The sequence below is a fragment of the Macrobrachium nipponense genome, chromosome 12, assembly GCF_015104395.2.
Source record: "Macrobrachium nipponense isolate FS-2020 chromosome 12, ASM1510439v2, whole genome shotgun sequence".
In the NCBI taxonomy this organism is placed as follows: Eukaryota; Metazoa; Arthropoda; class Malacostraca; order Decapoda; family Palaemonidae; genus Macrobrachium; species Macrobrachium nipponense.
Window position 1 is genome coordinate 99,519,740 of NC_087205.1, and position 24,053 is coordinate 99,543,792.

At 36.1% G+C, this 24,053-nt stretch overlaps 1 protein-coding gene across 1 annotated transcript in view; it reads right to left on the minus strand.

Moving 5' to 3' along the window:
* LOC135224699 (uncharacterized) overlaps positions 1-24,053 on the minus strand; it is a 100,832-nt gene that overhangs the window by 35,884 nt on the left and 40,895 nt on the right. Inside the window, exons 7-13 of the mRNA XM_064263969.1 lie at positions 20,766-20,994; positions 19,603-19,777; positions 17,228-17,409; positions 14,278-14,430; positions 13,211-13,372; positions 12,422-12,553; positions 5,326-5,443 (exon numbers count right to left, since the gene is read on the minus strand). Of these exons, the coding sequence (XP_064120039.1) occupies positions 5,326-5,443; positions 12,422-12,553; positions 13,211-13,372; positions 14,278-14,430; positions 17,228-17,409; positions 19,603-19,777; positions 20,766-20,994 (1,151 nt within the window). The remainder of the gene's footprint in view (positions 1-5,325; positions 5,444-12,421; positions 12,554-13,210; positions 13,373-14,277; positions 14,431-17,227; positions 17,410-19,602; positions 19,778-20,765; positions 20,995-24,053) is intronic.

Consider the following 24,053-nt stretch of genomic DNA (forward strand, 5'->3'; position numbering starts at 1 on the left):
GACACCAAGGAAAATGGTAGGCGTGGATTGAAGATAAAAGAAAACTTCTTTCGGCAGATAAAACCTTACATCTTTAAAATTAATTCCATCCCGCGTAAGTTATTTTCAAAATATCATAAATTCACATTTAAATGATTTTAACCCTTTGATGGTTTAACTTGAAGCTTCGCGAGTTATAAGCGCCTCAGTTGCGTGGTCGGTATGGTGTTAACGTATCACCTCGGTGGCCGCGAGTTCGATTCTCGGGCATTCCATTGAGGTGTGAGAGATGCGTATTTCTGGTGATAGAAGTTCACTCTTGACGTGGTTCGGAAGTCACGTAAAGGAGTTGGTCCCGTTGCTGAATAACCACTGGTTCCTTGCAACGGAAAAACACCATACAAACAAACAAAGAAGCTTAGCAAGTTATCGCCTTTAGGACGCTCTACTGGTGTACGTATTCAGAGGATAACACAGAAGTTAAGTGGGCGAATATGAATAGTTTAATAAGGCTTTTATAGTAAAGGAAAAAATGTAATGAAGGTAATGGATCAAATATTCGAGAGAAGCAGAAATTTTGGGTGAAGTTGTACTTGGAGAGGAAGAACTGAGATCGAAGACCCGAGCTAAAGAAAAGGACAGAATTCATTCTTTCGGGTAAAAACAGGACCAAAGAATGAGAAAATCGTTCCATTTTTCGAGAGAAGCATCGTCCCCCGTTGGGGGAGGGAGGGGGTGATGCATTGCCGTCAGTGTACCTCATACGGTACACAGTAGGCATTAATTAAGGTCCTTTGCAGAGACCTCATTCTTCCATCTTACTTTCCACCCTCTCCTAACGAATGTTTCAACGTTATTTTCAGCGCTGAATGACCTGATAGGTCCCAACGCTCGGCCTTTGGCCAAAGTTTTATATTCCAGTTCCGAGAGATGCATCGCATGATAATAAAAATTCAAATCTCGATTTCGAAAATGAGTCAGTCAAATGACACATGCATATTTGCCGTCGACCACTTCTACCATTCATTTTCGATATCGAGACCAGCCTATACTTTTCCCAAATGTGCAGATTTCAAACTTGAATTATTCTACCAAAACCTGAGGATGGTTGACACTTCAATCCGTTAACACTTTTAAAATCCAGCCATTTCTGTCAGGGGAGCATGTACAAAGCATTATTTTCTCATAGTACCTATCGATTTCTGTGCACAACAAGAAAAGGTAATTGGCAGACCAGAATAGCAAGGGGTAAAAACCAAGGATACGGAATGTGCAGGCGAGATATTATACTGAAGGCACATACCCTAACTTTTTATGAAGACACGAAAGTTATTTTGGGGAATTTCTTATCAAGACAGAGCCCGTAAAATGCGGAGTACGACCCCCTGCTGTGAGGTCGTCAGTTTTACGCCTTATTTTATTGTTTCGTTGTGAGCAACATCTAAATACGAAGGTCTGGATGGGTCAAACGAATTTTACGACTGCCTAGAGGCTGTGTAAGTACTGATACAACTCCTGCATGGATTATGCATAGAAAAAAACTGAAATTAAATAAAATATTCGTTACAGAATTGATAGTTTCGTACGTGCATAAGAATTCTATCAAGAATAAAATCTTCCTTCAGTCATGAAAGATATGCCGTTTGCAGAATATCTGAATAAAGGGCGATTTTATACTTTTTTCCCGACGACTTTCATCCTGGCAGATTGAGTTCAGTTTAACACACTCAGAAGTGTCATTGGTAAATGATACAAGGTGCAAAAGTGGATTTTACCTGTACATCCGGGATTTTCACACTCGATTATCCTTATGGACCAAATGGTGTCAAATGCTATACACGCCAACTGAGAGCAGAATTCGTTGTAGTCCACTTTCAGAGGCTTTCCATTCAAGTGTAAACATTTAGATTAAATGTGGAGTAGAAGCGAAATTTTGATCTTACGAAACTTATCCAAACGAACAACAATTCACAAGGAGGTATGAAAATGCCCTTTGATTACTAATGATAACTCTACCATTAGTTTGGCACGTGACCCTACCTGCAAGGGTAACTTCCTCCTGATGACCTGGCACAGATTTGTTCTCAATCTAACCTGAGATACAAGTTGAGACCTTTGAATGGCAAAATTGCCTGGAAGTTTGTCGAAAACCAATCTCAAATTTCCCTGGAAGCTTCTGTCTGGTGTAATTCGGCAACTACATCATATACTTCGAGTTTTCCGTTTGAATAAAATTGGTTTAGCAAGAGATTTCTGGCAAGGTGAAATCTGTATCTCATTCACTATATTTAGAAACCTCTAAAGTCCACAGTGAAAAGCTACAAACTTGAAAAAAATTCAAAGCTCAGAAAAAGTAATGTATGTATAACGTCTTTCCATAAATGCATTACTTCAGATGACGAAAATCGAGTCTATATTTCTTTGTTTTGGTGTTGAAAACCTTCAAGAATAAAACCCTCGAACCAGCAACGAAGAAAGGAAAGTTTGGGCAAACTAGACCCTTGGCGCATGCCACAGTTGACTGCACTGAACCTTATTGTGCCCAGTGACCAACACCCAAGGCTACGAAAATCATTGAACATCAATATTATTTCCGGCGATACAAACAAACGGCAAACATAAACATGTCTTTCTCGTTAATGAAATATAATCATACCCTTAGCATGGTCGTAAAAATGTCGCCGGACGTTGTTACCTGCTCCCAGGTAACCTTGGCGCGTCAGAATCCAGAGGTCAGTCGGTATTTGCCGATAAATTTCTTAAGACACTTCAAGCCAGACTTTGTGATTAATTGCCTTACTGTAACCTTGCCCTCAATACCTTTCTTTCTCTTTTATGACGTGAGCAGCAAGAATGGTAATTGCCTCTTACCGTACAAAAGACAAGACGGGGGAAATAACTCGGTTTTAAAATCCTCCTGTTTGTTAGAATATTCACCATTACACTCGTTGTTCATTTCTGGTAGTACCAGCATTCTACAGAAAAGTGATGACATTCAATATATATATATATATATATAATATATATATATATATATATATATATATATATATATATATATATATATATATATAATATATATATATATATATATATATATATATATATATATATATATATATACATATATATATATATATATATATATATATATATATATATATATATATATTAAATCAAAGTGGTATAATACTCTCTTGAAAAATAGTGTGTTCGCTAGCCTTGACATGATCCTTTTATATAATTACATATATATATATATATATATATATATATATATATATATATATATATATAATATATATATATATATATATATATATATATGTATATGTATGTATATATATATATATATATATATACTATATATATATATATATATATTATATATATATATATATATATATATATATATATATATATATTATATATATATAATATATATATGCGAAATACCACAGGAAAATGACAGGCAGAGAGTCAGTACCAAGCGCTTTTTCTCCTGTTTATTGTGCCTGGACGATGCCTGAATAAACAGGAGAAATAGCGCTTGGGTACTACTGACCTTCTGCTGGTCATTATCCTGTGGTACTCACTTCTGTAATGAAGTCGCGTGGATTTACTGTGATTTTGTAAGCATATATATATATATATATATATATATATATATATATATATATATATATATATATATATATATATATATAATGTGTGTGTGTGTGTGTGTGTGTGTATACATATCTCGTCAAGTAAAAAATTTATCTGCTTCACCAAAGTTTCAGGAATTTATTTCCCATCATAAAAACAAAAGTTAAAATATTTATGTATCAGGATTCAGTAGTAATATTACTGTAGAATATATAGTAAAGTAAGTTTGAAATATAGTAAGTAGACAAAAAAAAAAAGGAGAAAAACTGAGATGCAAAGAAGCATTAAAAGTATGAAATTATCAAGTTAGTTGACTTTGTGATTTGTTATACAAGACTTAGAAAACTAAGCACATTCACAAGGATATAATAGAAAAATATACCACACTAAATCTACAGAAGTACTTAAGATTTATATAAATACAAAATTACAATATAAAAATAAGGAGCAAAGAGCTCACTTGCAAGTAACTGATTTGAGTGAGTTTCGGAAATACGAAAAAAAAAAAAAAGCAAAAATCGAGAATGGGAGGCGAACTGCATTGAAGATGAAATGTTCATCTTTTATTATTATTATTATTAGTAAAAGCTCCTTTCATCATATCTTCTCTATTCCTCTCTTTCTTCCCCTTTCTCTTTTTCTTCAGCTTCGAGTTCAGTTTCCACATTTTCATCGTTTTCTCGTCTCTTCTTCTAATGCTTTTCCGTTTCACCGTTTCACCTTCAACACTATTTTCACCACTTCCACTATTTTCTCTTCGTTGCTCGTGACCCTTATCGCTTTCCTTTCACCATTTTCTCCGTCTTTCTATTGCTTTTCGTCTTCCTCCTCTCTTTCGCCTTCTTCGTCCCTTATGAAAACATCTAACATAAGAAACCACGACATCATCTAAAGCTAATGACGTCATCGGAAATCATGACATCATCTTGCATATCTTGTCCGTTGCTGTCATCTGTTTTCGATTATGCGTTTTCTGCTTCTTCTCCTACTCATTTTATTTCTTATTTCTACCTATTTTCGTTTCTACTTACTTTCATCACGATTATCTTGATTACAGTATTTTAAATTCGAGATATTATCCGTTATGCGTTCGTTTCCACACAAACATCACCTGTGTCATCTCCTTTATCAGTCTATCTATTCATCGATATTAATAACAACCTTATTGTTCCCTCTTTCACCTAAGAACGAATGATTAAGGACCTCGTCGTTGCCCACAGGACTACCGATTTTTTTTTTATTTGGTTATAGTTAAGTATATCTTAGTTTTACACTGACCTGAGTAACAGCTCTCTTAGGGCTGGCCCTAAGGGTTAGTAGAACGAATGATTAAGGACCTCGTCGTTGCCCACAGGACTACCGATTTTTTTTTTATTTGGTTATAGTTAAGTATATCTTAGTTTTACACTGACCTGAGTAACAGCTCTCTTAGGGCTGGCCCTAAGGGTTAGTAGACGTGGCTAGGGACCAATTGGTTACCTAGCAACGGGACCTACAGCTTAATGTGGGATCCGAACCACATTATATCGAGAAATGAGTTTCTAATCACGCAACCCACTAGTCCAACGAGGAAATTTAGGTCATCTTTGATACAATTTTGCATGTAATTCTGATAACATTGTAAAATATTGTATATTTTCTCTAATGAAATATAAAAAAAAAGTTTAAATGGGAAAAGGGGCAGTTTGTCAAACTCACCTGGATGTCTGGGTTTCTCCTGTTTCTTGTCGTCCTTCCCTTTGTCCTTCTTTCCGTGTTTATCTTTGTCGTCGTCCTTCTTGTCACCTTTGCGGTTCTTCCCTTTATCTTTATCCTTCTGCTGGAAAGAAGAGAATGTAAGATTTCATATTTTATTAGAGGATTTCTTACTACGAATATTCCTTCTTTTTTTGGGGGGCCCTGTTTGTACGCAAATTATTATTACGAAATCATTTTGATATTTTCAAAACTAATTTAGATTAGAATTATTTATCACCTTCAGTATAAAGAGCACGGTGAGATGTTGTTTCATAATTAAATATTCATTAGATACAAATAAATGATATATATTTTCCACATTCTTTACGTGTAGCTTACAAATAAGGATTATTGTATGGTTTGAATTATATATATAGAATACATATATATATATATATATTTCTATATATACGTATATATATGTATATATATAATATATATAATGTGTATGTATAGGTATGAATATACAATCATTTAGCCTCTACAGCTTCGCGAAATAGGGTCATTCCGTGTACCTGTTAATAAGATGAGTAACTAGACTTCACACGCTTGAAGACCTAAGATTAAAACCAAGCAACTGCAGGATAATAAGCCGAAGCAAGCAATCCTGAGAAGAATGCGTGCAGTAATAACTCGTGCGGATCATCAGCGGAATTTTCCTGAAGGTCAGAGCTCGCCTGCATAATAGCTGCTGATGAAAAATGCAGCCGGGCTTGCAAAAAAGATGAGAGAGAGAGAGAGAGAGAGAGAGAGAGAGAGAGAGAGAGAGAGAGAGAGAGAGATTGGTACTCGACACTGAAAGCAGAGGAGATTCAGGGAAGCCTTCACATGCAAAACACCAATGTTACATCATTTATGAGACAGAGAGACAAGCAGGAGTGTTTGCAGACAGACAAACAGACAGACATAAGGGTTTGCAGACAGACAAACAGACAGACATAAGAGTTTGCAGACAGACAGACAGATAGACAGACAGACATAAGGGTTTGCAGACAGACAGACAGAAAGAAAGGCGGAATGTTTTGCAGTCTGACAGACATAAGGTTTTGAAAACACACATACGAACATAAACAAAGACAGGAGATTTTGCAGACAGGCAGACATAATGGGTTGAAAACTGGCATACAAACAAACAGACAGACAGAAATAAGGGTTTGTCCTTTTCAGGAAAAAGAGATAGACAGACATAGAGAGATGGGACCTTGATTGTTTATTGACATTTGTGAAGTTTTGCTCCGGTCGACTGAAAATGAAGTTCCTCTAATTTTCTGGGCTACTTGACTATGTTTTAATATAATTCATCTATAGATCATTTTCTCGAAAATGACCTTAATGTTGAATGTTGCATGACACAATTTGTTACAGTTATTATCTGTTAAATTAATTATATCCAATTTTTTTTATTCTTTAATAAATGCCACTGGTAGAAAGGATGTGTGTGTGTATGTGTGTGTGGATGTTAAGTATGAATGCGTATTTTTGTGGCCAACTCTCGTTATCTAAAATATATTAGTCATTTCCAAGAATTTCACTGTTCGTTGCCTGTTTAGTTTTCTTTCCAAGTATGCTCCTGAATTCTCCTCCTCCTTGCGTTTTCCCATTCTCATAAAACTTTCCATTTTTCAAGAGAAAAGCCTATCGCCTTTGTAAGATGTTCCCCAGTTTTGTCTTTTCGGGTCCAGGCTACATACGGGACACTAGACTGTACATCTTACTGGCCCTGTCATTTATCAATCCTCGTAATCCGTTAGTATATAGAGGCCGAAAGTGTGGGCAACCGGGAAACAAAGGAAGACCGAAATCTCAAAAGATTAGGGTCTTAACCATGAAGAGTTGACGGACTTTCCTTGACTTGATTTTCAATCCAGGAAGGCCAAAGATTTCATCGAAAAATCACATTAATCTTTTGGGAAAACTTGTGCTCACTCATCTCTTATTTTGGACGAACCTGGATGGCCACAGACCAGGAAAGAAAGACTCACAAAACCGAAAAACTATTCGCAACTTAACTCTGGAAGTGTTGCCACTCAACCCCTCAAGTGTTGCAGCCAGAACGCAAACTAATCAGGTATCAATCAAGCCATTCTGCGGAAATTATATAGAGGAGTTAGAGATGTGATTTCTGGTGATAGAAGTTCTCTCTCGACAAGGTTCGGAATTCACGTAAAAGTCGTTGGTCCCGTTGCTGAATAATCACTGGTTCCATGCAACGTAAAAACACCATACAAATAAACATATACGTAGAAACCCGACAAGTTTATTTCAATTTCATAGTGTGCCAGATGCCATAAGGAAGACCATTTCAGTCATGGATGAAACGTGGGAAGCGACAAACAAACACAATGCAGGAAAGCATCTTTGGAACGGATCTAGATTCCGAGTTGATGCAATTGCTGTACTCAAAGAAATCCAGTGATCGAATAAGTATAGTGTTGTTTCCAAGTTAAAGATAAAAGCAAAATGCAATGTATAAGGAAAAATCATCATACCTTTGGCCTCCGTAGGGGGGTAGTGCCGTCAGTGGACCTCATGCGGTGCACTGTTGGCAATACTTAAGGTTCTTTGCAGCATGCCCTCGGCCCCTAGCTACAACCACTTTCGTCCCTTTTACAGCACCTCCTTTCATTCTGCATCTTACTTTCTACCATTTCAGCGCTGAATGACCTCATAGGTCCCAGTGCTTGGCCTTTGGCCTAAATTTTATATTCAACTCATCATACCGTTGGCAAGAAAAACTATTCGTTTCCAGAGCCTCCTCCGTGACGTGAATACTTGCTTTGTCACTGAACGAAACGGTTCTCAAGTAAATGACATCATTGAAAATATGACAGTAATTTAATTAATGGCGATTTGTGTTTGAGAAGAAGACTTTGTAGACAGTGGATTAGATATGCCCATTTAACTGATTGTCGATTTTTTGTTATATAACTATTAGGGTGGACTGCAGCCTAAGTCATCTGACTCTTTACGTGATTGGATCCAGCACATCTTTAAAAGTAAGGTCATTCGTCTGTCCTTCGTTTCCATTTCTGTCTAAAAGCCTCTTCGTTCCCATCCTTTCCACATTTGCAAAAGAAAGCACAGACATTACCTGTGTTGTGGTTTCCATGCTAGTGAACTGACTGAAGCCCATTTCGAAAAATGCTTGCAATATTCTTATGCGAGGAAAGCAAGAAGACAAACAACCCAAATCAGTTCCTAATCAGATCCTTGATGAATAGATAAAGGACTGGAGTCCAATCCTACAGGAAGCTGTAAATCCAATACTTCAAGGAACAACGTCACAGGGCTTGCTGAAATAATCCTAGGGAATTGCAAACAGTCTACTTCACGGATCAATTTTCTTGCATTCAGTGTTGGAAACATCTTAAGACTTGGTAAGGGAATGGAATCGGCATATACGTTCCCTACTTTTTGGAACGATATCTGCTCCGTATTAATCTGAGAATTCCAGCTTCTGAATCTGTTCATGAATTCTATATCTCTAATGACTGGAAATGTTTATCCACAAATCACGACAGATGTTTAAAAAAAAAGTAGAGACAGAGAGAAATGACTGCTTAAACGTCACAACAGTCAGTCTTTGAGAAATATTTCAACTCTGTTGAGTCTGATATTCTAGTTGAAGGTTAGATAAACATTATGCAAATCTTCTTGGTTTATTGAATAGCTAAAACTTTCAGTTATTCACAGCCAGCCTGGCATGACAAGATTTAGTGACAGAAAGGCGTTCAGAATCATAGGAAACACTTTTTTTTTCAGAATGACTGAAAAAAAATGGCCACAACCCTTATACTGTTGTTGTTTGCGTTTTGCTTGTTGTGATATCTTTTATATTGTTTGTGGACTGGAATAGGTTTTTCGTGAGGTTTTCTAGACTTACTTGTGTCATTTTTTTTCCATTCCTTTAATATGATGACTACTTCCGTATGTCTTTTCTAGTCTAACAATATATATATATATATATATATATATATATATATATATATATATATATATATATATATATATATATATATATATGTATGTATGTATAGTATATGTATATGTATATATGTTTGTAAGGAGGAAGTACATCCATCCATGGAAAGTATCACTGTGGGAAAAAAAATTAAGTTACATTTCACTACCAAGACTTGGATGTAACCTTGCTAATTTAGAGGTATGGGTCTGATGGAATTAATTTTTTCATCGAGGAAAACCCACCTTCTTAATTTTTTTTTTTTTTTCGGTTTTTCGTAACTAACCGCGTGGGTATTTCGTTTATCTTGGATAAAGTTGCTGTCATTCTGGAGCTATTGGGAAATCGGGGTATACTATATTATGTAACATGGAACAGAAAGAATATGTTTAGTTTTTGTAGAAATGGATTTAAAATACAACACCCGCCCCCCCCCCCCCTCCCCCCCGCCCCCTACTCACCACTCCTTCCGGGAAAGATTTTTTGAGCAGATGTTTAAGGGCATTAGATTGAATTTGTGGTAATTTTTTACTTTTTAGAATATTCTTCATTATAATCATTGTCCGATTCTTCGTGTATGTATATATATGTATATAAACATGTATTTGTGTGTATATATGAGTTATATATTAAAGTACATTGTGATAGTCAACTCTCCCTCTGGCAATATATATAAATATGTATATATGTATATATATATATATATAGATATATGTGTACATATATATTTTGTATATATATAGTATATATATATATAGTATATATATATATATATATATATATATATATAGAGAGAGAGAGAGAGAGAGAGAGAGAGAGAGAGAGAGAGAGAGAGAAGAGAGAAGAGAGAAACTTGAAATTAACAGTTCCCCTATGTCTTTTTAAACTAAGAATAATTACGGCTGTGCCAAACAAATTCAAATTATTCGGCAAACATCTGTAGCCTCTGAACCGTTGCTACAAAAAAAAATAAATAAATAAAAAGTAAACGAAGTTAAATTCTTCATAGTGTTCTTTCGCTACTATGAGAAACTCATTAAATCCTTCATAGTTCATTTTCGTCCCAAGTGATCGAATCACCCTCTAGTTTTTGCTATTTTCACGGATATTGCAAATGATATGATCATTACTTTCCTTGACTGCTTCAGCGGTAACTTAAAAAGAAAAAAAAAAACTGATACTGCAGAAAGTGTTTTCTTAGGCTGCTCTCGCGAGCATATAGCCTTTGCTGACATAAGGCCATCTAAATCTAATTAAATCATTTTTAAAAATTGTGGTACACGACAGCATCCACACGGGCCTACGACAATAAGCAGGAGACGTTCTGATGTAAATTCAATTTCAGATTCAATCAGCAATCAATGTAGCACTAGAGAAACATCTCTATATTATGGAACAAAGAAAGCTACGTCGATCAATACCAAGTTACTGACCTGTGTTAACAAGGCAGTTAGCTGACCAAATTAGTCCCACGTCTCATTAGCACGCGCGAACTGAACGTTGTATGACGGTTGATAAGATATTCGCTTAAAACGGCTTTGTAACGAATATGGATCGGACTATTTTTAGCATCATTAGCGTTGTACTGATACGCGTGTTGTCAATTACGCACGCGTGGCCGTATGGATGTAACAATTGTACTACAGGTAGTATGTATTCGTAAGACGTATCTTTAATGGCAGATATGAACCAATTACGCCTCGCGTAAGACTTACTGTGACTTGGATATGACGTAAGACAAGGCGCAATGCATCACTACTCTAATACTATTTTCCTTGCATTTTAATACATTTTGATCTATTTGTAAATTTCTTAATTGATTTTTTTAGTAAGTGGGGTCTCTTCTTTCTGTATTTCTCTTTAACTCTTCTTACTTCTTCCTAATGAACACCATATTCTTTGGAAGTTTGAGTTTCAGGTCAGTAGTGGTCCCTGTGGTGGGCTTGTCCCATATGAATAGGGTTCATCTTCTGAATAATAATAATAATGATAAAAAAAAACATATCAAACGAGATAGATTCGTTCAAGCGGCAGACATAATAGCGAGCGTGAACGTACAGGGAGACTAATTCATTGTATAGATGATGTGTGAGTGGAAACTGCAGAAGAAACTATAAATGCAGGAAAACAGTGTGGGAGAACTGTAGTGTAACTGTTGTATTCTCAGGATTATTTAGATAATCGAGGAAAACTGTGCGTGATGTGTAGAATTTTCCACACTACTGTTTAAAATAGAATTAATTCCACGAGTGCACTTGAGTAAAAGAAAAAAAATCGTGAATTGTTTGGGTGCATTGATAAGTGTGGTCAACTACTGGTTTCACTTCTACATAAAAGTGATTCCACTACAGTAAGTTGCAGCATATCTATTCTAAAGCTACAGTTTCGCACCTATGACACATCAAACCTATTTGCAGTTCAGTAAAGTGCATCAGAATGTCAGTTTCGAATCTAAACAAAAGGTGAACAAGGGTTTATGAAGTAGATGAAGTGGCAACAATGCAGGTAAAGGTAAACAAAGTGTTCTCATATATCACAATCTAGTCCTTAAATGCCTTAGGTTGGTATAGTAGATTCACATCAGCCGTGCATTTGATGTTTAGGCCCGTCCCTTACGACGCTCCTGATTAGCTATTGATAAGCCAATCACTGGGCTGGAAACTCTCAGTCTCTCTCGAGAGATCACGTAGGTAGGATGTATGTTCAACCTCTCCTGAAAGACGTATACTTCAAGGGAGATGGAACATACATCCTGCCTACGTGAACTCTCGAGAGAGACTGAGAGTTTCCAGCCCTGTGATTGGCTTATCAACAGCCAATCAGGAGCGTCGTAAGGGACTGGCCTAGACATCAAATGCACGGCTGATGTGAATCTGCTATAGAAATTGTGGTCAACGGCACGAGGTCAAAAGGAGAAACAAGATTTAAAAGAAAAAATTCGAGGGAAAAGTGACAAAAGACAATCAAAATCAGACTGAAAAAAAAAACAGGAAAGATATCTGCTGTTCGTCAGTCTCAGTATACATCGACCAGAGCCGGTCGCAGGATTTTCACACAAGTGTTATTTTTTTATGACGAAGGTTCTTCGTCACTCGCCTGATTCTTGCCCTTCGGAGGAAGGTAGTTCTTGTTGTCCGGAAGGTCGTCGTAGGCGCCTCCCGCCTGTAGGTGCATGACGCTCTTCCGCAGGTCGCTCAGGTAGATCTTGGCGGGTTCGTCCAGGAACACCTGGCGGAAGGGATTATCGTTTATGTGCGTTCTCTTAAAGCTAATAATTCTCTAGTTATGCCAGTGGCTTAATGTGTTAGTTGCATAAGGATGAATTTGATTATTTTTTATGCTGTGTTCTCCCAAGATATATAAGGAAACTCTCTCTCTCTCTCTCTCTTTCTCTCTCTCTCTTCACTTTATTAAGTGCAACATATTCAGTTAAAGTTCATAAGATAGTAAGAGATAATGAAACCTCTCTGATATATATATATATATATATATATATATATATAATATATATATATATATATATAGATAGATAGATAGATAAAAAGATAGCTAGATAGATAGATAGATAGATGATTATGAAACTCATATATATATATATATATGTATGTATATATATATATATATATATATATATATATATAATATATATATATATATGATATATATATACATACAAGCATGCAATTTCACATTCCATCCTGAGCTCGACAGACAAACAAATACCAGCCTCTACATAGTGTAGATTCTCTCTCTCTCTCTTTCTCTCTCTCTCTCTCTCTCTCTCTCTCTCTCTCCACACACACACACACACACAAGCACACCATAGCTTGCAAATTTTAGCACACGTACACCCAATAGAAAAAATCAACAATCGATGATGTTAACCTTGCGTGCTCCTGAGTACATGTTGGCTCGCAGCATCCACGGTTTGATGAGCGAGAGAATGGCCACGCCAACATCGTGCAGGTATTTTGGGGACCACTTGTTCATGAAGAGCTCGTCCCAAACCCACAGTCCCGCTGGGATGCTCACGACCCCAGCATATCCCTGCAGGAAAATGATGAAAGAGAGTGACTGATCATACAAAAATTGAACTTCAGTTACTTTCGTGTTCATTTAATCAGAATCATTAGGTCTCTCTCTCTCTCTCTCTCTCTCTCTCTCTCTCTCTCTCTCTCTCTCTCTCTCTCTCTCTCTCTCATATGTGAATAAGTTGAACCCTATTGATAGAACAAGCCCAGAGGGGCCATTGACTTGGAATGCAAACTTCCTATCAGGTGCCTATCTCATTCCAGCGAAAGGAATATGTTAGGAATCAGTGATGTATATATATACCTGTTGCCATCATGGGTAGGTTTAAAGACCACATACTCCTCTCTTCAACTAACATTCTAATTATGTCTCTTTTTAAAGTGCCGAGCACTTGAAGTAGTTTTCTCAGAAATCCAAGTGACTCCAGGCCACTTGGTCTCTGTAATTGTGCTCAGGGAAACATTTTTTTTTTATTTCCAGTAAAGCAGTATGTCATAGAAGGATTTGCTGGTACATTCCTCTTCAAAATTCCACATCAGGAATATATATATATAGTATGTATATATATATTATTATATATAATTATATATATATATATATCTATATATATTATAATCTATAGTATTTTATATCTATACATATATATATATATAATATTATATATATATATATCTATATATATATATATATTTTATATATGGACATTGTATGTATATAAAAGCGAACACCAGAGGAAAATGATAGGCTGAAATCCAAGCGCTTTCGTCTTTCTTAAGACATTGTCAAGGAGTTCCTTGACGATGTCTTAACAAAGACGAAAGCGCTTGGATTTCTGCCTATCATTTTCCTAGTGGTATATATATATATATATATATATATATATATATATATATATATATATATATTATAATTGGACCCACCTGGATAATCCACATCCGGACGAAGATAGTAGGATCCGTGAAGATCTCCAGATCCTCCGGATCTATCTTGCTGTTACCCTTCTTGGACGAGAGCTCTTTGTACAACAAGGCCGAGGCCTTCTGGTCTTCCAGAAGCACTTCGGCTGGAAAATCCTGGAAATGAGAAAATACGAAATAGAAGCCTAGTATACTTTTGATCACGTTTTAAATTTAGAGGAGTGTGAGGAATCCTTGTGGAATCTGACTGTCAATAACGCTACCATTTGCCATAACAGACAAATTCTTTGTATGAATAGCGAAGAATCTATTATAATTTTTTTTTTTTAGATTACAAGGATTTTCCAGAAACAGTAAGTAGGAATTCATACTTTCACTAATTCAAAAGGATAAAGTTTCCGTTGTTATGTTGAGAAGAGCAATGGGAAATAGGAATCCATTATTTCTTTATTTCAAAAAGGATTAAATTTCAGTTATGTTGAGATGAGATAACGGAAATAGGAACCCATACTTTCATTAATTCGGAAGAATACAGTCTCCGTTATGTTGAGAAGAGCAATGGGAAATAGGAATCCATAATTTCTTTATTTCAAAAAAGGATTAAATTTCTGTTACGCTCGAGAAGACATTCGTCAATAACCAGCTGGCCAGGAAGTCTTCGACGACCGTCACTAGGTTACGAAGACTCCCTATACTCTATAGCCACCAGGGAGGGAGTGGGAGCGAGTATGAATAAGTATTAGCCGAGAGGGATGATTATTTGGGGGGAGTTGGAGGTTGCCGGGTAATTGGGTCATGTGAAACTTTTTTTCCTTCCCCTTTGCAAACGAATATTTAAGAATGAAAAGGACGGTTAGGTTGGGGTGAGTGAAACCAAGGGAATAGCTTATATCAGATCGATTTATCTCCTTACGTAAGTTCTATAAATAATTCCTTCCTCTTACCTCATTTCGTTTAAGACTAACTTCGCATTCCGTCTGTGAAAAACTGATCTCACACGGAAATGCCTCTCTGAAGGTTAATCCAGAAACATTGAATAAAGTAAACATAAGTTCAAGGCTGGATAATAGTTTCCTACAATTCTCTCAGGATAGATTGCCAGAATGGAGAAGAAAAATACAAAAAATATTTTTCTCTGAATGTCACAAAGCCGCCTTCGAGATTAAAAGTTTTGTATTGTGGCGGAAGTTGGAGGTGAATGGGAGAATTTTATCTTCTTCTTATTTTTTTTTATTAATTTATAGCTTGTATATCGGGTAGCTCGTGTCACGGGATAGTATTTGTATAACTGTCCAAAAACTTTCTATGTAATCAGTTTTCAAAGACAATTCACTTTCCTGGCAGAAATCTGTCCTTGGTCTAATTCCAGTTACAGGAATTAGGTATATAGGTCTCTCTCTCTCTCTCTCTCTCTCTCTCTCTCTCTCTCTCTCTCTCTCTCTCTCTCTCCATGTTACGTGAAATGCATGACTAACCATAGCAACCTACGTAATTTGATGACAGAAGTTTCAGATATAATAAAAATTTATTGTGATTATTTCTCGTAACACGCCATTACAAGGTAATGTAAAATATGTGACTTACCAACTTCACTTGGTTTTTTCAGGGCTTATTGTGACTCCTGCCGTTTGCTCCGGGTTCCAAAGGTATGCTGCAAGTTTTTAAAAGGTCTGTAGTATTGTTTATTGCAATGGGTAGGCTTTGAACCAACATTTAACTCTTCTTTTTTTTAATCGAATCTTGGAGCTGACATGAGTGAGGATTCTCATTTTTGCTTTGGCGAAAAATAGCAATAGTAAAATTTCTAGCATTGACAGGGGTTACTCTCTCTCTCTCTCTCTCTCTCTCTCTCTCTCTCTCTCTCTCTCTCTCTCTCTCTGTCCTCCTCCTCCTCCTCCTCCCGGAAAAATGAACTCTTGGAAGAAAACTTACATTTGTGCAATATCATATTGTAGGTAATCTTTCGTCATGCGAAGTTTCTCATTTAGAAGTTTGTTGTTTTCATTCTCATGTCATACATGTCCTTGATTACTGGTCTATTACAGAAAGGTCTGATAGTACAATTCATAGCTAGAAATTATTATAATGCTTACTGAAGGCCATCTCATCTCACAAAAAAATATCTAAATAAGTAATAATACTTATTCGGAGGGATAATATATCTCAAGATTTCGTATGTGGTGAAATACTATTAATCACAAATAAGCTTCTAGGTTTAATGTTAGTAAATGGTCCTCTGTTTCATTCAATTTCTTCTTTTTCTGGTTTTGGAGGGTTGTTATCATTGTTGCTTTTAGTCCAAGTCAGTCAGTTTACAATTGTTCTTTATTTTGCCGTTACTATGGATCGTAATATATATATATATATATATATATATATATATATATATATATATATATATATATATATATATATATATATATATATATATATATATATATATATATATATATATATATATATATATATATATATATATATATATATATATATGTGTGTGTGTGTGTACGCTACGCAAGTTTGTGAACACTAGCACCAAAACTATCAAGTGATGTTATTATTACTTCATGAGACATGTATACTAAGTCTACCCCTCAGAAAGTTGAACTTTACATGTTTTAAGATATTGACAATTTTCGAAGTTCTTTATTTTAAGCTGCTAAGAGTCCTTAAGCATCTAAGCAAATCGCGCTGTGAATGTTGCTGAACTTTTAAATGGGTAATTGACAGACCTGGTAATCATTATTCAATTTTTTTTAACTATATTACTTTTTAACTGACCTTTCAAAAATCAAGTTAACGCTGCCATCATTCGAGAGAAATCACCGCTGTTTTGAAAGGTCATGTATTTAGTTCGTGTAGAAAATGATAATGAGAACAAGAAAAAATACCAATTCATACTTAAAAAAAGTAAAAAGAAAAAAAAAAAAAAGCTATATTTTTAACCACTTACCATGACATTAATACGGTTGACTTGTGTTCCCAAACAGCCGATGATGTGATTGTAGTATTCCTCATCGTTGTCTTTAACTGTTTTCACGACATCGTCTGCCATGTCGTAAACTTTAGGGATGGGCAGTTGACAGTAGCGAAGGACGAGGTCCAGGTACATGGCCAGTTTCATGACATGGGCATCTGGAATAGATAAATTCGGGTGTGACTATGATTTGCATTAGTTAGTTTCATGTAATGGATGCCTGGAACGTTGCATTCATAATTATTATTGTTTTCATTTTTATTTACTTTTTTACTTTATTTATTTTTTTCTTTGTCTATCACAGTCATCTTATTCGACTTTTTTCTCTCTTTTTTTTATAGTTTGCGGTTCCGGGTTGCATCCTGCCTCCTTGGGAGTCCATCACTTTTCTCACTGTGTGTGCTGATTCTAGGAGCACACTCTTCTGCATGAGTCCTGGAGCTACTTCGGCATCTAGTTTTTCCAGGTTCCTTTCCAGGGATCTAGGGATCGTGCCTAGTGTCCCTATGATTATGAGTACAATTTCCACTGGCATATCCCATATCCTTCTAATTTCTATTTTCAGATCTTAATACTTATCAATCTTTTCTTTCTCTTTCTCTTCTACTTTGGTGTCCCATGGTATTGCGACCTCAATTATTATTATTATTATGATTATTATTATTGAACCAAGGAACCCCTGTAATGAGGCTACAATATCGAGAATTAAAAGCACATAAATATTTCTAACACTACTGTGGCTTTTAATTGTCATTATTATTATTATTATTATCATTATTATTATTATTATTATTATTATTATTATTTTTTTTTTTTTTTTTTTTTTTTTTTTTTTTTTGCTTTATCACAGTCTGCAAATTCGACTGGGTGGTATTTATAGTGTGGGGTTCCGGGTTGCATCCTGCCTCCTTAGGAGTCCATCACTTTTCTTACTATGTGTGCCGTTTCTAGGATCACACTCTTCTGCATGAGGCCCGGAGCTACTTCAGCCTCTAGTTTTTCTAGATTCCTTTTCAGGGATCTTGGGATCGTGCCTAGTGCTCCTATGATTATGGGTACGATTTCCACTGGCATATCCCATATCCTTCTTATTTCTATTTTCAGATCTTGATACTTATCCATTTTTTCCCTCTCTTTCTCTTCAACTCTGGTGTCCCATGGTATTGCGACATCAATGAGTGATACTTTCTTCTTGACTTTGTCAATCAACGTCACGTCTGGTCTGTTTGCACGTATCACCCTATCCGTCCTGATACCATTATTATTATTATTATTATTATTATTATTATTATTATTATTATTATTATTATTATTATTCCGAAGTTGACCACTGTTCATATGGAATTTGAAATTCAAGCTTCCAAAGAATATGGCGCCCATTAGAAAGTAACAATGTAAAGGGAAATGCGAAAAGAGGAGATCCCGCTTATTAAAAAGAAAAATGAATTAATAAATTAATAAGTAGATAAAAATGTATACGCATGCAAGGAGAATAGCATCAGGGTAATAATGTACTGCATCTTTGCTTGAACTACTGAAGTTCTAATTGCACGACATCCTCACGGAGACTGTTCCACTGTCCAACGGTGTGAGGAATAAACCTCCATTGCTGTTGACGAAAGCTTCAAAAATATTGCCAGCTTCATGTCTTGGGTTTCTGGAAGGATGAATTTAACGACACCTCATGATTGCCATGATATCCAGGAACGAATCTTTGATGGCAAGGGTTTCCTGAAACATGGATTTGGTGAGAACCTTAACAAATGGGTAACAGGAGCTTCATGAACTTGGCTGGCTTTATGATTGGCTGACGGGAGCTCCATGGACATGCTAGCAGCATCATAAGATCGGTAGACTTTTCCCACTGGTTAACAAGAAATGGAAGCCTGAAGGGATGAAGTTTAGAAACAAAAAAATGAAATGATGAGTCTCTATGGTTGCCTGATAGAACATGGCCATCTTTAGACAAAGATCACTAGACCAAAAGCAGGCAACTAGCCCCAGTAACAGGCTATCTTTATGGCATGTATGTGTTAACTGCACATTGTAAACGATAATAATTGAAATTAGGATGCACATATGTCTGCAAAAAGTCATATTCACCAAATCCTTTGTGATGATTGACAAGAGCATGGCCAGCTTCATGATTTTGGCTTTTGGTACAGATGGACTCCGTGAGACTATGATGTCCTGATAAGAACGGCTTTTAGAGGGAATAAAGCAATGAAGATTCATTTACATCGCCAGTGGACAGGTAGGCCAAGAATGAACTGAAAGAAATTTAATGATTTCTTCCTTGCTGCACACAGGAGCAAAGCACTGGAGAATACAGCATACATAGACCTACGTACCTTCTCCTCCTTCTCCTTTGTAGGGATAGGCCATCTGTAGTGGCATCAGCCAATTAACATTAGAATCTGCGAACTTGTCCTTGGCGTAAACCGTGTGGATGTTCAGCGCTCTCACTGTCTGGATGAGGTGCTCATCGTTGTCCAGAAGTCGAAGACTGCATGTGTTGTCATATGCCTGAAAAAAAGAAACATTAATTTGAAATATTTATAGCTTTTTGACAGTTGGACAATTCGTTCTGTCCAGTGAATTTCCCTTAAAACCCTTTGCTAGGTCAGTCTTGCAGTTTCTGTTATCTTATTGTATTGTATTATTATACTATTATCTGACATTTCATATTGTATTATCAAACGGAGTACCTATTACAATAAAAGATCTCAGAAAGTATTTGATCATTCATTTACAAAATCCATGGATAGCAACAACGTGCTTTCAAAAATCGCCTTGACATGACACAATGCATTATAGCTTTGGCATTATTCAATACGGTATTCATGATTTTTACGCGCTAGGAAATAGTCATTGCCATTGTGATAATTATTAATAATTCAGGTATTTCAGTATGAAGAAGCCACTTTAGTTTTTATAAGCAAATAAAGTAAGTTGGTTATGAGAACCTAAATCACTCAGCCACTCCACCAGAGATTAAGAGTGACCATAAATAACCTTAGAATACCAGTTGTACGTTTAAGTATTAATCATTTGTATTTTAACTGAGAGACTTATAGCTATCCACTCTCCTCCCTCTTTTATTCTTGCATTGACAGCTATTGATATTATCTTAAATAAATTTGCAAGCAGAGGTACGAAGAATTGAAATACTCATTCCTTGTTGTTGATGTCTTGAGACTGATTCTGTCTTCCTAATTTTTTTACTTCTGCTTCCTTCTATCAATAAAAAGTCTCCTCTATTGTATATCCTTCTTAATCGTTGACACACTTATCTCGTTGTGTCATTCACTGTTATCATAATTTCCCTAATTTGTCTCCGCTTACTTTCGTTTCCTCTAGTTTTCTTTACAGTTTCGTGGCCTAACATCCATTTCCTGTTTATAAGAATCCTCACGTTTCCCTGAAATCTAAACAATGCCCAGATCTCTTTACCCTACTCAGGCTCTCTCTCTCTCTCTCTCTCTCTCTCTCTCTCTCTCTCTCTCTCTCTTACCTCAATGACGGAGTGGTCAATGGCCTTCCAGCTGTTGCTGCGAATGGCTCTGGACACCTTCTGCGACTTCATCTCCTTCGAGAGGGTCTTGTGGAAGTTCTTCTCGATGGTCTTGAGGGCGTCTTGGTCGTCTTGTATTTGCTGCTTCTTGACCTCCTTCGCCTTCAGGTACTCGAGCCAGAAGTGCTGGCGGAGGGGCACCGAGAAGCCCAGGTGTTTCACGTGAATCCTTCGAAGGAAACGAGAGAGGGTTGCTCGATGCTTCAGCTCCTAGGATTACTACTATAGTACATTCACATCAACCGTGCATCCGATGTCTAGGCCCGTCCCTTACGACGCTCCTGATTGGCTGTTGATGAGCTAATCACAGGGCTTGAAACTCTCAGTCTCTCGAGAGAGTTCACATAGCATGTATTTCCACCTCTCATGAGGGATCCGTCTTTCAAAAGTATCTCTCAGGAGAGGTGGAACATACATCATGCCAATGTGAACTCTCTCTCGAGAGAGACAGAGTTTCCAGCGCTGTGATTGGTTTATCAACAGCCAATCAGGAGCGTCATAAGGGACTGGCCTAGACACATTTGCACGCTTGATGTGAGTCTACTATACGGCAACTTGAACTACAATTACTAATAAAAACGATATTATTATTATTATTATTATTATTATTATTATTATTATTATTATTATTATTATTATTGGAAACGCAAATTCACACTTATGTGCTGTCGGCCTAAAAACTGGTGGCAAAGTTCACCTGCCTGATGCACGATTCATGCCTTATTTATCTATTTTTCTTTTCAAAGATGGAAGAAATCATACGTAATGACGTTAAAAATAGTCACTGATATCTTTAGAACATTATGTTATGTTATTGTGGAAAACTATTTTCCATATAGCAAAATTGACGTGAACGAAACGAAGTTATAAAAAACGTCATATCACAACCATAGATATACATTACCAAATAGATAGGAGACACATATCACTAGTTAAAAGTTACCACTGAGCTAATTAATAGCTCTGCTAGGGCTGGCCCGAAGGATTAGATATTTTTACGTGGCTAGGAACCAATTGGCCATCTAGCAACGGGACCTACAGCTTATTGCGGGATCCGAACCACACTATATCGAGAAATTAATTTCTATCACCAGAAATAAATTCCTCTGATTCCGCGTTGGCTGAGCCGGGATTCGAACTTCGGAACACCGGATTGGCAGCCGAGCTCGAAAACCACTCGTCCAGCGAGGAAGTCACCTATCACTAGTAGTATCGCATAAACATAGTCGTTAACTTATCATTTCAATATTAAGTTGAAGGTATTTGAACTATTCCATTTGTTAAATGTTAGAAAAAAACATTGGAATCTGACATAATGCTATCAAATTAGAAAAAAAAAAAAAAAAAAAAACATCCTAACAGTGTGAACCAGGCGACCTCACTCTATTGCTTTTGATGTTATGTGCACGGGAATCTAATGTCAATGTGTCATTTATCGGTCTAAGAAACATCCCTCGATGAGCGAGAGACAATTATTGCACTGCATTCGGTGCAAGTTCCTGTTGGATAGATATCAAGAAAGCTTAATAAACCGGAGAGAATCATACATAGATGAATCAAATTGTTTAATGAACGGCAAAATTTAGAACATGCGCCTAGAGGTGGAACACCTCGAAGCTCCACAAGAGAACTAGACAATACAGTAGTGTAAATGTTGCTGAGCAACATTCATATGTGAATTTTGAATTCTAGTGCCTCGTCACGACATTGCTGAACCAGGAATCATGACTAGCTCTACGCTTATGACTGGTGTCTGATGAATACTTTAGATGGAGAAGAAGAGATTTTTAAATCTACACTTGAGATCTTTGATAGTTGTCTAATGAATAAGTCTAATGAATAAGCAAACTTATCTTTGATGGATGAGAGATTCAGTTAGGCTTACTCTTTTTGTTTTGTTTTTTATCGGTGGCCAGTGAATGCCACGGATAGGGAGGGAAACAGTTTCAATGATGCATGCATTTTTTTTTTTTCTTCAAAAATTAAAGAATACATTTTATTGGGAGATACTTTATTAACATCGGCCTAATCCCTGCATCACTCCTATACGCCACCTCCGCTCTCTTCTACATCTCAGGCGACTCGATCCGACTTCTCGCTACTAACTCCATTGCGTGAAAGCATCACTAATGATAACGGTTATTTTAAAATTCCCCGCACCGACAACGGACGCCTTAAAATGCATGTTTATGGAATATTTTCTGTTCAAAGAAACTTTATCTTCCATTCCCCAAAATATGGGCATACACTCGTGTCAACCCTGTAACCATCAAAGAGCAACCCTTGATTAAAGCAGTAGGTTTTTCTTGAAAAAAAAAAAATAAACATATGAAATAGACTCAAGCGAGAGCGTCACATTTCATATTTTTTATCCTTTCAGCTACTTATAATATGCTATGGTAGTAGGTCTAATTATACATGTGAAACTAATTTGAATTAATTTCTATCTAGAAGAAATGAATAGCTACAGAAAGATCAACCTAAGAAAGCTTTAATGAAAGTAAGCCTTTCTTAATGTATTCGTCAGTTTTGACTCCCACAGCTTTCCAATGTGTCCAAATGAAAGAGGATGATATGCAAGGAATTCGATAAAAAATAAGACTGAATTATATTCGTTTGAATTCTTTTATGATTGCTTTTTACTTTGAATAGCTAGGTCTGAGTTAATTACGTTAAGAAATTATGAAAAGGATGAGAAGAAAGGCGAACATGGCTAATAAAACAAGAATAACGGGAATAATCAAATAAAGCAGATTAATATATATATATATTATATATATATATATATATATATATATATATATATATATATATATATATATATATATGTGTGTGTGTATATATATAATATAGATTTAAATATTCATTTATATTACGTATCTGAGAGAGTATACTGCAGAAAATAGACCTACTATGAGATTCAGGGTCTCTGTAACACGGTTTTTTGGACTTTGCTCCTTGTCAAAGCATCGGATGTAGCTGAAAGTTGACATATGTATATTTTACCAAAACACGCCACAAATTTTGTCGGCATTATCAATAACCTAAACCCGATAGTTTTAATTTTTAAGGAGTAAAAATGATCTAGCCGACGCCATGGCCAATGATTACGAGCCAAGAGTCGAAAAACATTCATTACGTAAGCAAGGTAAACAAACACCTTTTGACTAAATGTTGCCCCGCCCATCCACCAGACAGAAATTCCATCGGCTCTGAAACCCAAAGATT